This window comes from Squalius cephalus (assembly GCF_949319135.1).
Source record: "Squalius cephalus genome assembly, chromosome: 15".
NCBI classification, from domain to species: domain Eukaryota; kingdom Metazoa; phylum Chordata; class Actinopteri; order Cypriniformes; family Leuciscidae; genus Squalius; species Squalius cephalus.
The window spans coordinates 13,870,467-13,886,653 of record NC_137136.1 but is presented as its reverse complement, the minus strand read 5'-3'; the positions used below and the strand labels follow the sequence as shown (position 1 = coordinate 13,886,653).

At 39.6% G+C, this 16,187-nt stretch overlaps 1 protein-coding gene across 2 annotated transcripts in view; it reads right to left on the bottom strand.

The window, feature by feature from the left end:
* Positions 1 to 815: 815 nt before the first annotated feature.
* Positions 816 to 16,187, bottom strand: part of ldlrad4b (low density lipoprotein receptor class A domain containing 4b) — a 43,176-nt gene continuing 27,804 nt past the window's right edge. Inside the window, exons 1-4 of one of the 2 annotated variants that reach the window (XM_079894550.1) lie at positions 14,282 to 14,626; positions 5,007 to 5,161; positions 2,894 to 2,944; positions 816 to 1,478 (exon numbers count right to left, since the gene is read on the bottom strand). In XM_079894550.1, coding sequence (XP_079750676.1) covers positions 927 to 1,478; positions 2,894 to 2,944; positions 5,007 to 5,161; positions 14,282 to 14,351 — 828 coding nt within the window. In that variant the 5' untranslated portion in view covers positions 14,352 to 14,626 and the 3' untranslated portion in view covers positions 816 to 926. Of the gene's footprint in view, positions 1,479 to 2,893; positions 2,945 to 5,006; positions 5,162 to 14,281; positions 14,627 to 16,187 lie in introns of those variants that run through there. The other variant, XM_079894549.1, reaches the window with a different exon arrangement.

Sequence of the window (16,187 nt, the reverse complement as noted above, 5' to 3'; positions counted from 1 at the left end):
AGCCAACTGATCTCAGATCAGCTGAAGTCTGTGAAAGCGGCTGAACATGTCAGTGGTGAGGATAGATGAGAGTAGAGCAGACTCTCTGTATTCTGTGCCTCTTTTAGACCAAGGTTATTTTAGGCTGGATCAGAGATTTTTCTTGTGCTGAGACAGACAAGATCACTTCCCTTTCGATAGAAAGCTCGCACTGAAGCATATGATCGGATCTACATGAAAACGACAGTACAAACAGTAAACACATACATCACCACCCCCACTACCCCATTCCCAAATTTCTCTGATTAACCTCAACAATAGTGCAAAAGTTCAGAAAAGGTTTTCAATTTAAATGTATAACAAGTCTTTAAGACAGTCAACGCCCCATGACACCTTCCGCATAAACCTTGGCACTAGGATTTGGATTTTCACCCTTTTTCGCATTTGTTTTGTTCATGCTGCACAGATCTCGGTCTTTAAATAAAATAAAAAAATGGAAAAAAAGAAAAGAAAAAGAAATTTCTATCCACACAGCTAGTATGTCAACGTGTGTGTTGGGCAGGAGGGGGGGCGTTCAAGCGGGGATACAACGATAAAACCAACGAGAATAACAACAACAAAAAGCCTGTCCTGTGTGCGAATTACCTTCTCTAAATGTGTCGGCTATACACAAGTAATACAGAGCAATTAAGGTGGGAGACTCCAGGCAGTGCATAAACCCCAGTTTTAGCGCAGCTGGTCTGACAGAAAACAAATGAAATGTTTTCTTTTGTAAGCTCAGCTCCATATTCTTAATTTTTTATAAAAACACATGGTTTTGCTTTTTTTCTTTTCTTGCGAAGACACATTAAGCGCTGTTGTGCACGGGAGTGTCAAGAGGGAGAACCTGTTCCCTTTATGGGTGGAGAGTGATCGCGATTGGCCAATCGTGTGCTAGCCCCGCCCCATCACACTAGCTCCTCCCTTTGTTTGTCTTTGCTAAGCGCTATTGTGCTCTCTGGGCTGTTTAAATCTGTCCGGCCCCTGGGTGGAGTCTGCACAGTGACAGGGAGGGGCGGGTTATTGCTGTGCTGGTGGAGGTAAAGTACGATGCCCGGCTGCTGCCCAATGACTTGACTATAAGCGGGCGGAGGGCCCTCCATGCGTCCATGGGTACTAGAGTTGGTGGCGCTGATCCCAGAGTTGCTACTGGGAGGTCGCGGCCCACCGCCACCCCCTGAACTGTGCATGTCAATGAGGTCGCTGTCAAAGATGGTCCGGTTGGGCGGGGCACGTACGGACTCTCTGTTGAGCTCAAGCTGCTGTTCGGGGTCTCTCAGCTGCAGTGTACAGGGGCCCTGGTACGGCGGCGGCTCCTCTCCGTCTGACAGCGAGATGGTGGGCGGCAGGTCGATCTCGTGCTGCAGGTATGGGTACGTAGGCTGGAAACGTCTGAAGCGGTTGTGCTGCATGAAAGTGGGAGCGGTGAAACGGTCCCTTGGCTGAGGAGCGTACACCACCTGCGGAGGACAAGAGAGAGAATCCAAGAACTAAAATGAAAATCTGCCCTCTTAGCTATGAAGTCGTATAATCAGTAACTAATAATTAGACATTAGCAAATTATCCAAAGTTTAAGGGCACAATGGGAGTAGTAGTTCAAGGATCATCCCTTATAGGGTTTGAACCAGCAACTTTTCAATTTCCAGTCCAGATCTTTGACCACTTGGGTATAATCCAAAACTTAGGGGTATAACGGTACACAGAAGTCACGGTTCGGTAAGTACCTCGGTTTTGGGGTCACGGTTCGATACGAGTTCGTTACAACAGGAAAAAGCAACAAATCCCCAATGCTAGGTTTCTTTGCAATTTGCACTACTTTGTTCAAAAAAAAAGTTTGTTCCACCTAGCAACATTTAGTCCCCCCTGAGGTAGGTTAGTACAGTACACCCTCCTATAGTGTATTAAGCACTAAGCACTAAATGCACTCTTGCATAGGTCATATTTTTTTGTAGGGCTGATAAAAACCCCCAAAGGTATTGGGTCACAATCAGCTACAAAACTGAAAATCATCTCTTTTGAGTTATAAAAGTATGAAATAAACAGAATAATGAAAAAATAAAACTAAAAATAAATAAAATAAATAAATTTTTAAGCTATATTACCCAGCCCCATACCACATAACAGACAGAGAAAGAGAGAATGAGTCTATATGATTATCTAGAACAACATCCAAATAAATCCATTTTTACAACAGACAAAATTGTTCATTCAGAATAATGGTATTCTACTCATGTCACATCCACACAGATTAAAAAAATGACTCTACCATTTCCATATAAACTCACCAGAGCCCCAAACTTAAACAGTCCCCAGTCCAGACATTAGTATGCTAATATGCAGCTGATAAAATATCCTCATATGAGTGAAATCTGCATGTCAGTTAGCCAATGAGATCAGCCTCATTACTGCAGGGGCCACGTTTACATTAGCGAGTTGGATGCTGATGGGAGGCAATTTACGCAGATAGACTGTGAGTGTCTGGTCTCTCAGACGACCGTCTAGACGCTGCCAGAGGAGGGTGAGAGATTAATGAACTGCTGAGAGGCTGCATCCCGGTGAGAGAGACCCCCCCCACACACAAACAATGAATATATATGCATGTATTCTCTCCACACACACAATATTTTAAGTGCTATCACTCACAGACACAGTCTCAGAGCCTATCCTCCCTCACATACGCCTACACTGAGAAGCACAGGCACACTCAGGCATATGACACAGCATACACTTGAGGAGACTTCACTGCTTGTTACAGGCAGTTCCATTTATACAAGGAGAACAACAACCATTGAAACAAGCTCCTTAGAGAATAGGCCACACACACACACACACACACACACACACACACACACACACACACACACACACACCTTACCTCAGATGCTCCTTGTCTCAGCCCATTATCTGATGGCCACAAAGAACCCTCCTAGAAACAAGGATGAAAAATACACAGATGTAATATTCTGAATTACTTGCAATTTAAGATAGCATAGTCTATCATAAAAATCTAATAATACTGATACTAAAATACTGATACATAATAACTAGAATAATATTATTTTAACACCTGACAGTTGATTAAAGAGGAATCTCTAATAAATCTCTAGTCTAATAATAGTTCACTCACTGTCATAAATGAACATCATTATCATTAACCTAAAGGGCATTAAAATATACATTAAAAAGTAAATAATATTAATAATAATAAAAAATTAAATCAAATACCTGCTTGTTAAACCGTAATAATGCTCTGTGATCTCATATATCCATATTTAAAAATGCATGGATGACATTAAAAAACAATTTTTTTTTTTATATACATAACAAATTCAATCAATAATTATTCTTCAATAAATAAATAAATAAATAAATAAATAAATAAATAAATAAACAACCTGTTTGTTAAACCCTAATTATATTTCATACAGACCTCAGTCAAATTCTAATAATGCTGCGTGCCTACATTAATATTTACATTTCATGGATGACATTTAAAAATGTTTAATAAATAAATACAACAAAGCCATTTGTTAAACCCTAATTATATCCATTTTAAAAATCAGACAGATTCCATTTGTTAAACTCTAATAATGCTCTGTACCTATATATCCATTTCGAATTAAAAAGCCTAAACAAAACCATGGAGTAACATTCTCCCAGACATCGCTGCTTGCCTCCCTCGCTGGCTTCCCTCCCCCTTACGTTCCCTCATGAATGAAAATGAAAAGTCCTAGTCATTTAGCAGTCTCTCCCGAGTGCTGCAGTGGGCTGTGCGTGTCTATTTGACTGGCGTCTAGACAGAACTGCTGAATGCAATCAAAATGCCCTAGTCTCAGAGGGACACTGCCATTGTGTCTCTTCCAAAACACACTTTTCTGAAGGAGTAATATGTCGCGTTTTAATTACATGTAGTGCATCCAGTAATATATACTATGTCCTTATGCAGCAGCGTTCGGTTTTCCATGAAAATTCTCATCCAGTTGCCCATTGCGGGAACAACTTAGACCTCATGCACTCTGTAGCATGTGCACAAACCTCTAGCTATACAATTCTTAAAATTTTTGAAGTAATATAATCAATATGATTAATTTCCTGCAGTTGTTCTGGTTATAAACTGTACAAATGTACCGAAAATCATCCCTCGGGTGAGATGAGACACAACACACACACACCCCCCCCCCACACACACACGCAGAGCTCTCTCTCATCAGCTCAGTGCACTGCTGCAAGTTATTTTGGATTAGACACAAAGAAGACCTTTCCAGAAGTAAACAACACACACGCACACAAGACTTTTAGGCCCTGCTGTTTTCTTCTTTTCAAAGATAAAAGCTCACCCGCATAATATATACCAAATAAGGTTTAGAGATGACACAGCAGGTGAAAAATACATCTATTCAGCATAAGAAATTGATGTTTCGTTTCTCAGCCTGGAATACGTCAAGGAACTGTGATGTTTTTGAATTGAAATATGATATAAGATGCTGCTTGTTGTCCTAGATTTGATGATCCTTATGAGCTTTCCTGCTCTTGGACACTGGAACTCACTTCACAGTATCTTTGTGAAGTCTCATCCCTTTCTGCCTTCCAAAAACTGTTGAAAACTCATTTGATTTCTCTGTGCTACTCTCACTCCCTTTTAGTTCTGCTGTTGATTTACTGAAATATTCTGCTCATTTCGGTTTCCCGTTTTCATGCCACACTGCTTTGTTGTTTACATACCATATTATTCCCATGTTTCTTGTAATTAATTGCTCATCATGCCCTTACATATTTAGCAATCATGCTCTGTAAAGCACCGTTAGACACCAGAGAAGAGACAGGAAATTAGTGGCAGGTTATGTGTTCCATATGAACTTCTAGGCCACGCCTCATACATACAATTTTAGTTTATTCCTGCCCAGGGCTCATCTAAATATTTGAGAAAGGTTGACGGAAGGTTTTCAAAGTGTTTAAGAAGAGGTGCTGCTGTCAGGACGGGGTCTTACCGGTTGCAGAGAGAGATCCTGACTCTGTGCCTGACTTGCCCGGCTCAGGAACGACCACGTGGTGAGCTTGTAGTGGTTGAGCAGGCACACGACCACCACGACCATCACAGTCATCACGACGATTATGATCACGATCTGCACAAACTCCAGTTCAGCTGCAACATAAAAAAAACAAAAAGAGCTTAGAACAGTGCAGAATGGGGGAAACAAAAACAGATCTAGTTTACAATCAGGAAATCTATATAATATTCATTTTAACCAAAAGATGGCAGCAGAGTCAAATCAACATCATTATGACTACAGTCTCCTAAATTGGTGATATCATCTGGCAAAAAAAAAAGGTGAGAGCCATTTTGGTTTGCCATGGACAACAGGAAGAAAATTGTTCACTGGGATAGTTCACTGAACTAAAGCAAGATCACAAGTACAGCAAGAACTTTGCTGTGAAATTAGGTGTGTAAGCTAAGCTCTAGAAACTGGATAAAGCCTTAATTCTCTTGATCAGAATTTGTAATTGTATTACATATTCATTCCCTTAGCATAAGCAATATTTTTCTCAAATAATATCACTATATATTTCAAAGATGAAAAAATTGTCATGACACCCTCATGTCGTTCCAAAACCTTTAAGACTTGCGCTCAACTTGAAAACATTGACAGTCCAAACAACTACCACTTTGTCGCTTCAAAAGTTCATAGAGAGATCTTAAAACAAATCCATATGAATTGAGCAGTTTAGTCCAAATTTTCTGAAGAGACTCGATCGTTTTATATGATTAACAGAATTGATTTATTTACATATAAACATAAATTTAGGCTTCTATTCACATATAAACAGCCATCAACGCTGTTATTTATATTTATATATATAAAAATTCAGAATATCTTCGTTTAAGTTCCTCAGAATTAAGACGACATGAGGTTGAGTATGAAAATTAAGAATCTTTAAAATTCTCCTTTTATGTTCTATGAAATAAATAACAGCATACAGTACCGATTTAGAATGACATTAGGGTGAACAAATAAATGAACAGTTCACCCAAAAAGTTTCTGTCATTAATGCCTGCAAGAATCAAAGTGATGAAGGTAAACAGCTTGATCGATGTTTCTGAAAATGTCTTCTTTTTGAACACCCTGCTGGACTCACACTTGTTCTCTCAGTCAAGACCAAGACTGTTTCTCAGATGGAGACGCTTGTGGAGTTCACATGCTTTTCAGACAACAAAAATGAGCTCTCCACCAACTGCGCCGAGGGACCGTTCTGGAACCTCGTTCAGTCGAGTAAACCGAACAGAGAGGCTGAAAGTGAGAGTGTCACGAAGAGAGAATGAAAGAGTGAGTTGTTGCCTGCAGTGCAGTACTGCGGGATACTGGCACTCACACATCAAAAGAAACAAACACTTCTCTCCTAATTTAGGGCATAAGAGGAGGAAGCAAAAGAGGGAGAGAGAGAGCAGAGAGGAGGACACAGAAAGCCAGCCAGACAAAGGAAGTGACAATCAGACAGGAGGGCAGATAAGACAAGGAGAATGAGACTCAGATCAGAATACTGGTAAGACTACAAACGCAAACCTAGCAGACTGGAACTGAATCAATACAACACAAAATCACAGCAGGCTTCAAACTAGCCCATGAACGCTGAGCTGTTCCTCTGACTTAAGATCAAAAACACAGGCAATAAAGGGAAGTCTTTTTAAACGTACAGTGGGGATTTGAGAGTCGATATTTTTAGAATGTTGAAAAATGTAAAACAAAGAAATATTGTAACGTTATAAAAACTTCTGCAGTAATTCTAGGTCACTAATTAAATGAGCATATTTGTGACATTGACCCAGTGAACTTGCTTGTACAAAAGGCCAGATTATTATATTATCTGGATGAAAAAATATATATAATAAAACCTATTGTAACAAAAAACTATAAACAAACAAATACAAATATTACAAATAAAATAATTACTGATCAAAAATAACTAATGAAAATTTAATTTGTAAAATACAAAGCATTTTCTCAATTGGATTTAAGACATCTAGACATCACTGTGCTCATGGCTTTGACTCATGTAACTTAAAAACTACACACCAGAACAACCTAGCAACCGCCTAGCATTTCCTAGCAACCACCTATCAATGCCATTGAAACTACCTAGAACAACACACAGCAATGTACAAACCATTTAAAACACCTTACAAACTTCATAGCAACACCCTGACAACCACCCTAGCATAGCTGTGGCGAATTACCATGGGCAAGAACCACCCAGATCTTCTGAATAAATTAAATTATAAATAACAATTAAATCAATAGAAGCAAAACCCTAGAAACCACCTAGAACACCTTAGCAAACAATGTAAAAAAAACACTGAGAAACTGCATAGCAACACCCTGGTAACAATCCCTAGCATTGTGGTAGCGAGTTTAACATGGGCAAGTGCCACCCAGATTTAATGATTTTTTAAAAAATAAACAGTAATATATCATATAATATAATTAATTAATTAATAAAAAAACTTACAACAAACACTCTAGATTCCACTCTTAGAAATGCCTTGTGATTGTTTGCCCTGCTAAATAATACAGCTTAAGCTGAGAGCTTTTGGAACATGAGAGTTGGTTTCTAGCTCTAAGCTGTCAGTAGACATTTTTGGACCAGCAACATGCCAGCTATTGGCGATTAAGCTGCTTTTTGGAACATGGTAGCTTGTTAACCAAATAATGACCCGCTTACATCAGCTAATGACCAGCTTAAACCAGCTAGAAAAACCTGCCACCATGTAAATTCTGTAACACCCAAATCCAGATAAGACACTCCCAGTCTAAGTTAAAAAAAAAGCAAGCTCCAAATCCAGCCTAAATCAATATATTAAATGGTCTAATAATTGTAACTCAAAACCTATAAAACCCATTCCCGCCCGGACAGTGTAAGGAGCTGTTCTTTGATTGTTACTATGTCCTGTCCAAATCTCCCACAGACACATTCTCTGTCCTATTTAACACTGACCTCTTATGCCAATCACAGTGAGACAGAACGAGAGCGTGAACAAATGAGAGTGGGTCTGGGTATCACAGACTGCAGATTAGCCATACACAGAATGAGTTTCTCTCTGCAGACCACAGAGAGAGGATCAAAATCCATCAGGCCGTTCTGTCACCAGGCAGAGCAGACAGAAAGCGCTAGACCAGACGAGAGTGAGAGAGAGAGAGAGAGAGAGAGAGTGTGTGGGAGAGGTGGGGGGGGGAGACACTGTGTGTGTGAGAGACAGAGGCAGAGAATAGAGATTTGTAGATGGAGAGAAGCAAAGTGTGTCTTGAAGGTGACATATTCAGTGGAGTAGATGGAGGTCACGTCTGTAGGTGTCATTACTTCCTGTCCCGAGTACTTTATAAAATAGCTTATGACAAAGATGGGTCTAATGCAGAGAAAGAGACTCCAATTGTCAAGCAGAAGTTTTCATTATATTTATGTAGGTTATAATCAGTGGATGTGAATGGTTATGCTCCAGTCTATCATTTTTCAACAGATGGATAACGATTCAGTGAAAACAAAACAAAATGCAAATACATTTAATCACATCTGATATACATCCACTTAGTCCAGCTGCAACATGGGTTTATATATAGAAATGAATGGATTATTGTTTTCTTTCTGCTTTTTTGACACGACACCAATTTGTCAATGTGAACAGCTATACAAAAAAAAATCTGATCTGAGCAGCAAATCGGAATTGATGATTAAGGCTTTCAGTGTGAACGTAGGATTTGGTGCACATTTATTTTCCTTTGTTTCAGGCTGTCTAACTATCAAACACTTGTCAAGTTACATGTTGCTCACTTTAGAATTAATTTATGTAAAAAGCATTTATGCAAGCAGTGTGTTACTTTAGCAATGAAACAGTGTTTAATGAGTTGTCAAGTGCTATTCTTGAGAGACCCACCAAATTTGATCAGTAGACCTGAAAGTAAAAACACATAAACTGAATAAGTAGAAACGTATAGCCTATATATTGGTCAAACATATCCATTGATTCTAATTATTGGCTTATTTATACTTTTACTTGTATGCAAAAATGATTGCTCACTCAACTCACTGTGTAAAGAGAACCAGGGAAGGGTCAGGTGCTTTATTTGTCCAACAACTATTGACAAGCAAATTTAATAGCAGTGGTGTATTAAAGAGAAAACGCAATTCACACAGTAGTGAACTGCACAAATGTCATGTAATACTCCAGGTTTGCAGCAGATGTGTGTGTGTTTGTGACAATACTCATGTTAACCTGAACCCCCTACTAATCTAACATTCAGAGGTGTGTGTGTGTGTGTGTTTGTGTGTGTGTCAATGACCTTCTGGTGTAGCCAGATCGGTCTAGATGCTTCATGCTACAAACACACACTAATCCTAAATAATTAACACAGTCACACATAACACCAAGTGCCACACACACACACACACACACGGATCCTCCAGACGGTCTGGGAGATGGGCACTGCGCACCAGACGCTGCATCATGCCAAGCTAGTGCCGGATAACAGGAACAGGTGTGCTTACCTGAGGTCAAACCTTGCCCGCTGTGTACAGGACACAACCATATAAGTGTGTCACCACTCAACAACAAACTAAACAGTGCTTTAAAATGTGCAACTTGTCCAAGGTTTTACAGTGCTACATACATACAGCATAAAATTTCACAATATTGACTGTATTTATGATCAAATAAATGCAGCCTTGATAAGCATAAGAGGCTTCTTTTTTTTTTAAAACGGTCAAAAGTTTGGGGTCGGTAGATTTTTTTTAATGGTAGTGCATATAACAAATCAGCCAGTTGGATGTTTATTTAGTCATTGAGACCTATTGTAACAGAGCCAGAACTGACTACCTGTGGGCTAGACAGCTTATTTTACAACAGGAAATACATCTTTTTCACAAGACAAACCAAAACCTAAGGCAACGTCTCCACTGCAGAGGACGTTTGAAGAGATGGATTAAATTGACAAGTAGAGTGATCTTGTTTGTCAGCGTGTCTATCGCGGTCAGGACACTCCTACATAACATCCAAGTGTTTTGACAGGCAATTGAGAGCATCAGCAGCGAGACGGCAATAAGCGTTATGACTGTTTACTACTTGACAGAGATCCATGTATCTTTCATATGGAGGACTCTTCGTCTGGGCTCTGATATAATGTGGCATTTCATACGCGCAATGTTTTGTTTTATGGATGTATACGCCTTTTGGTGCACTAATGGAAAATTTCCAAAAAGGTCTGACAAACCTGTCTGAGGGCGTTTTGTAAAGGAGCGATCACACAGGTTGTCTGTGTGCTGAAATGAAAGGCCAGAGGCATGCAGGGACAGCGAGCGAACAACACAAAACAAGCTGGCAGACTGGCACCCTGCTGGGCACCAGGAGAGTGGGCATCCAGCCCAGCCATGCAGAGGAGCCATCAAACAAACAGCACAGACAATCTGAACCAGGTGCCACAGCCACGTTCGCCAACGCAGCCTGGTCTCCGCAGCGATGCAACACGGGAGCTTTCACCGTCAATAACAAGATTATTTAAAAGAGCGCAGACGCCGAAAGGGGGAGGGATGACTTCTCGGTGAAATGCACATATTTCGGCTTTGGAAACATTTTGAGCCTGTTCTTGTCACAATGTATAATTACAGATTCAGCAATTATAATCACAGTTTGCCTGATCCAAATATAACCAGGACTTATTTTGGACTCTACGGTTAAGGGTGGATGTGACCAAAAGAGATGACAGCTAAAGGTGTGGCAAACTAAACACGCATGTTGCGGTCTAAACATCAGCCCATAAACTTTAACAACCATGACCAGGATTATAAAAACCTTGCCAGACACGTTTTTTTTTTTTTTGTCTTTCTTTCGTTTAAAAAGGTGCAAAAAGCGGAACAGTCTGCCTTAGGGCATACTTAGCTATAAAGGGGGTTTCTGAAAGATCTGTTGGAAGGGGGGGAAAAAAAGCGCCTTGCTTTCTAAAACATTCCTTCATGACCGCCAGATGAACTTGCAGGAATAGCTTCAGTTGTGAGAATCACACTACTGCATCTGAGAACATTAGAGTTCAGGCGGGACAGAGTTCACCGGTGACATTTCCAAAGAGCGGGTTCAGCGAGAGGAGAAAGAGAAAGAGAAAAGGAGAGATGAAGAGAGGGATGAAGGAAGGAAGAAAGTCAGTTCTTTATTCCTCAAAGCCGTGTTGTTGTTGTTAGCCCCACCCTTCGCCTTATTAAACCTTCGTCCTTCATGGGTGGTCCCTGTTTAACGCTAAGAAGAACAAAGTATGGATTTCTAACGAAGAACAGATCGTTTTGTGGTTTACTCGGGCTGTCGTGGCTAATGAGTCACTCCCTGAGGCTGGATCCTGCACCAGCTGCACAGCTGCTTTTAAAAGCTTCAAGCAGAACATGCAGTTGACATGCAGTAGGTTACAGGTTTGGGTCTTGCTTGGAGCAAGATCTGTTACAAAGACGTGTGCGGACAAAAGAATCTATTTTACTGTAAGCACTACAGGTTCTTTTGAACGTTCTATTCATAAAAGACTCCAGAAAAAAAGAAACATCACGTTTGCAACAAAAATCTTAAGCTTCACAACGGTTTTCAACATTTATAAGTCATGTTTCTTCAGCATATTAGAATGATTTCTGAAGGGACATGTGACACTGAAGACTGGAGTAAATGTAATTTAACCATCACAAAATTGTAACGTTCACTATGAAATATTGACAACCATTAACTTTTAGATGAATAGTAGATGAGAAAGTTGAATTGTTGATGTGAGACCTGTTTTAGCAAAGTGCTATTCAAGAAATAGTGCACTTAACCCCAGTTTCACGGACAAGGCTTACGTCCCAGACTAAAATGCATATTTTGAGCTGTCTTAACTGAAAGCAACTTGCACTGACATTTCTTAAAATATTTCAGCGCCATTATTTGGTTTCAAGATACACACCAGTAATGTTTTGTCTAAGGCAAGTTTATAAAACATACTTAAACGCCCTAATTGAACTAAGGCCTATTTCTGGCTTAATCTAAGCCCTATCTGTGAAACCGAGACTTAAAGAACTAAATCTTTGCTGCAATCTAGCACTATCCTTTTAAGTAAGTGCTAGATGATAACTAAAGTAATGGATAATCTAAAACAATTGTCCACAATTAAATAACACTAACACATATTGTCCCAAAAAACAACAATACTAATTACCGATATAGGTAGACACAACATTAAAGATCTAATTACATAGAAAAATATTGGTGGAACCGATTATCGGCTAAAATTTGAGTTGAACTGAAGCAGAGGCCCCTCTTGTTAAACCAGGGCATTGTGCGTGGGCATCCGGATCATCCTGGGTAATGCCAAAAGCACTCTGGCCTTTATCAATAATTCATAGTGGCACCTCGGGGCTGCTTAACCCGGCCCGGCTTTCAGTGTGCTGAGCTCACTGTGAAGCCATGACTGCAAGAGAGCCTGCTTTTCCAATAGACAATCTGTTTGGCTCAATTTCTAAGGGCCATTTTGTTCAATACATTACTTTTCCTTCAGAGCTGCACGTTTTGGGATGTTTTAAGGTGCTTTTAGATGTCTGTGAAGTATTCAAAATGCTGTAAGTTTCAAAGGATAATTCAAAACCGTATGTTCATATTTAGCAGAAACGCATTCTTTACCATATGTGAATAGTCTCTGTGAGAGGCAGGAAAAACTACTGAAAGGCCTTTTCTACCTACTGTGTGGGAATTCCCCAGGACTAAATTCATAATTTATGATCCAGACTGAATATGAACTTTTCACTCCAAGAACAGAGAAAGAGTCTGTGTTTCACAGAACCGTTACTGGCAGGCCAGCCAGAGCAGCAAACTGCACAAAGCAAACATCTGAACACAAAACAGAGGACAGATCTAGACAGACAGCAATGCTTCAGACAGACAGACGGAGAGAAAAACGAATTATATTAGGCTACATAATGCAACAACCAAATCTTAATTTAATATCAAATTCTAGATCCAAACATGCTTTTGTAGCCAAGAACATCCAGTTTAAGGAGGTTTCACTGGTAAACAAGTATAATATGTACTAGTAAACATGACTAAGGTTCAAAAGTTTGGGTTAGCAAATTAAAAAAAAAAAAATTGTCTCTTACCAAGGCTGATTAAAAATACTTGATTAAATATTTGATTAAAAATACAGTAAAAACAGTAATATTGTGAAATATTATAAAAATGTAAAATAAAAATGTTTTTATTTTAATATATTCTAAAATGCAAGTTATTCCTGTGATGGCAAGGTTGACATTTCAGCATCATTACTCCAGTCAACATGATCCTTCAGAAATTGTATTTTGATACACAGAATTGGTAGTCAAGAAACATTTCTTATTATTATCAATGTTGAAATCAGTTGTGCTGCTTAATATTTTCGTGGAAAAAGATTTTTTTTCAGGATTTTTTAATGAATACAAAAGAACTGCACATATTTTAAAAATAAATCTAATTTAACATTATAAATGCCTTTACTTTTGATCAATTAAAATCATCCTTTCTGAATATTGCTTTCTTTAAAAAAAAAAAAATTACTCAGCCCAAACTTTTGAAAAGTAGTGTTTATTAATTTAATATGATTTTACACAAGTAACAACGACTTCAATTGCTGGACAAAGTCTGTGGTTAACATTATCACATTTCAAGAATTTTAACAAAGCTTAAAGCAACAGTGTAACCACCAAATAATGTTAAATATTTCTCTTACAATGAGTTAAAGATGACAATTTGCATTCCTAACTTTCTACTTTCATAGTTCACATGAAATGAGATTGGCAACACCCGAAAAATGGAACTTATCTATTCAATTACCAAGAAATATGTCATAAATAAGCACTCAGTATAAACAAATGTCTCCATCTATCCACAAATGTTTGCTCGCAAGTTGTCGCAACCCCTAGACAGTCTACTCACGGGCTCTTTGTTTATAAAGTCCGGAAGGCAGGAGACATTTGCCCCAGACTCGAGTTAAAACACTGTCTGCTGGGTTTACGTAGCAGACGCATTCAGAGACAGATTGCAGAGACGGTGGAGAGCCGAGATCAGACATTCACGGAAACGTAACGTGCGTGAAGCAGCTGATAAGAGCTGACAGCCAGACAAGACTGCAGGCGAAATTACATAAAACACACTCAAAGTTAAACTGCACGCTCTAGCTTGAGTCACACGTACAGACGACAGTCTGACATTATTAGCAATGAAGAAAAAAAGTAAAACACTCACAAATCTCCATTCCCTGGAGTTGGGATCCGCATGTGACGTTGGAGCCATCCGGTGCGGTGAGGTTTCGCATGGAGTACGCGGGAGACTTCAACCGGTGCACGAGCCAGCCGGTGTGTGCGCGTCCAACAGCTCGTGCTGAGACTGAAAGCCCTCGGCAACAGCCTTGACATGCTGTTTTTTTTCACTACATGCTCTCGGGTAACCGCTTCACTTCGCTCTGACTTACTAAACTGAACTCGTCCGCTCTATCTCGTTCTATGACCCCTCCGGTTGAACACAAAAATCAGAGTGTTTGTGAGATCAAGCCGACGGAGCTCCTCTCCACCCCCTCCTGCACACCCCCACACTCTACTCGCACACACGGCTGGTCTATCGGTGACCGGCTGGGGGTGGGGGGTGGGACGTGGTCGAGCGCAGTGCTCGGGTGTCTAGTGTTACACCTCCCCATTAATGCCAGACACAAGCAGTCAAGGCAAGCATTGTAGGGGGCTGACCTTGGGGTGACCCCGCTGTCTGGCGACACAGAGCACATGTGTCCAGAACTACAGCCCCCCTCCGTCCAACTACAGGCCCCGCAGTCTGTCTATAAATAACCTGGCAGCTATATGGGCTTTTATTGTGGGGCAAGGTAATACACCCGAATCCACACTGGGCTAAAAGGAAGACATGCTGTATAGTCTGTAGTTCGGAGAAATGTCCAAAAAAAAAAAAAAAAAAAAAAAAAAAAAAGGGGAAAGAGCGAGAGAGAGAGAGAGAGAGAGAGAGGGGAACACACACACACACACACACCCCCACACACATACACACATACATATATATATATATATATATATAATTTTAAATATTTAATAGGACAACTGAAAACTAAACTTAGATTTAATGCACTTCATTATATCAGTATATAAAATATATAAATATCAGGATATAGATATAACACCCAGGCAGATAAATAGAAAATGCATTTCAGTTTAAAAAAAGAAAACTAAAAAAGAAAATATTTGTGCAAAAAATAAAATACATTTTTTGTCGAAATGTAATTTTAACTTGTAAAAGCTCACCCCTAGTTAGCAGCTCAGCCCTCAGGGGTCCTCAGGGGAATAAAATGACATTTATCTGTCTGAGGTCTAGTCTGGAAGTCGAGTCGATCCTGACACACGTATGCAGACAGACACATCCCCCCCCCCCGTTAAAGCAGACATGGGGGACAGACAGAGTGGGGGGTTTAGGGGTCAAGTCTGAATTTGAATGGCTGTCTGAGGAGGAAGTCTCAGGGGCAATGAGGTGGATTCTCTCAGCATGCTAATACTACCGGAGCTGGATTTGAGGTAAGAGAGACCTGCCACCACGTAAACTACCAGACTATACAATCATTAAACAATCCAAATAAAGAACATTTCAATTAAATGCATAACTGAAAAACTGATCAAAATTACTATGAGATGAAATTAATAATAAAAAAAAGGGGTTTGTTGCTGTCTGATAAACAGTGCCATCTAGTGTCTCACCTTATCCATTTTAAAATATATAGCAGGGGTATTCAACATTTTCAGGTAAAAGACTCCCTTGGTGGATAGAGAGATAGATCAGGGACCCCGTTACATATTGCATTTAATCATTAAGCAGACGCTTTGTCTAAAATTGAGTGAGCCTGGATAATATTAATGTTTTATTTTAAAGGTGTACTACGTAACTTTAAGTACATTTACAAAATGTTGAAATTGTGTACACCACAAATTGTGTAATTTTGTATATTATGAAATTGAATCCATCTTCCAAACCGTGTTTTTGTCTTATCCTGAATCACTAAGGAAGCCTATAATAAGTGTTTCTATACAGACTATTTTAGACCAGGTGGGACGACAACCGCTGCAGAGTATCCCAGTACTGTGTGACTCCTATACATAAA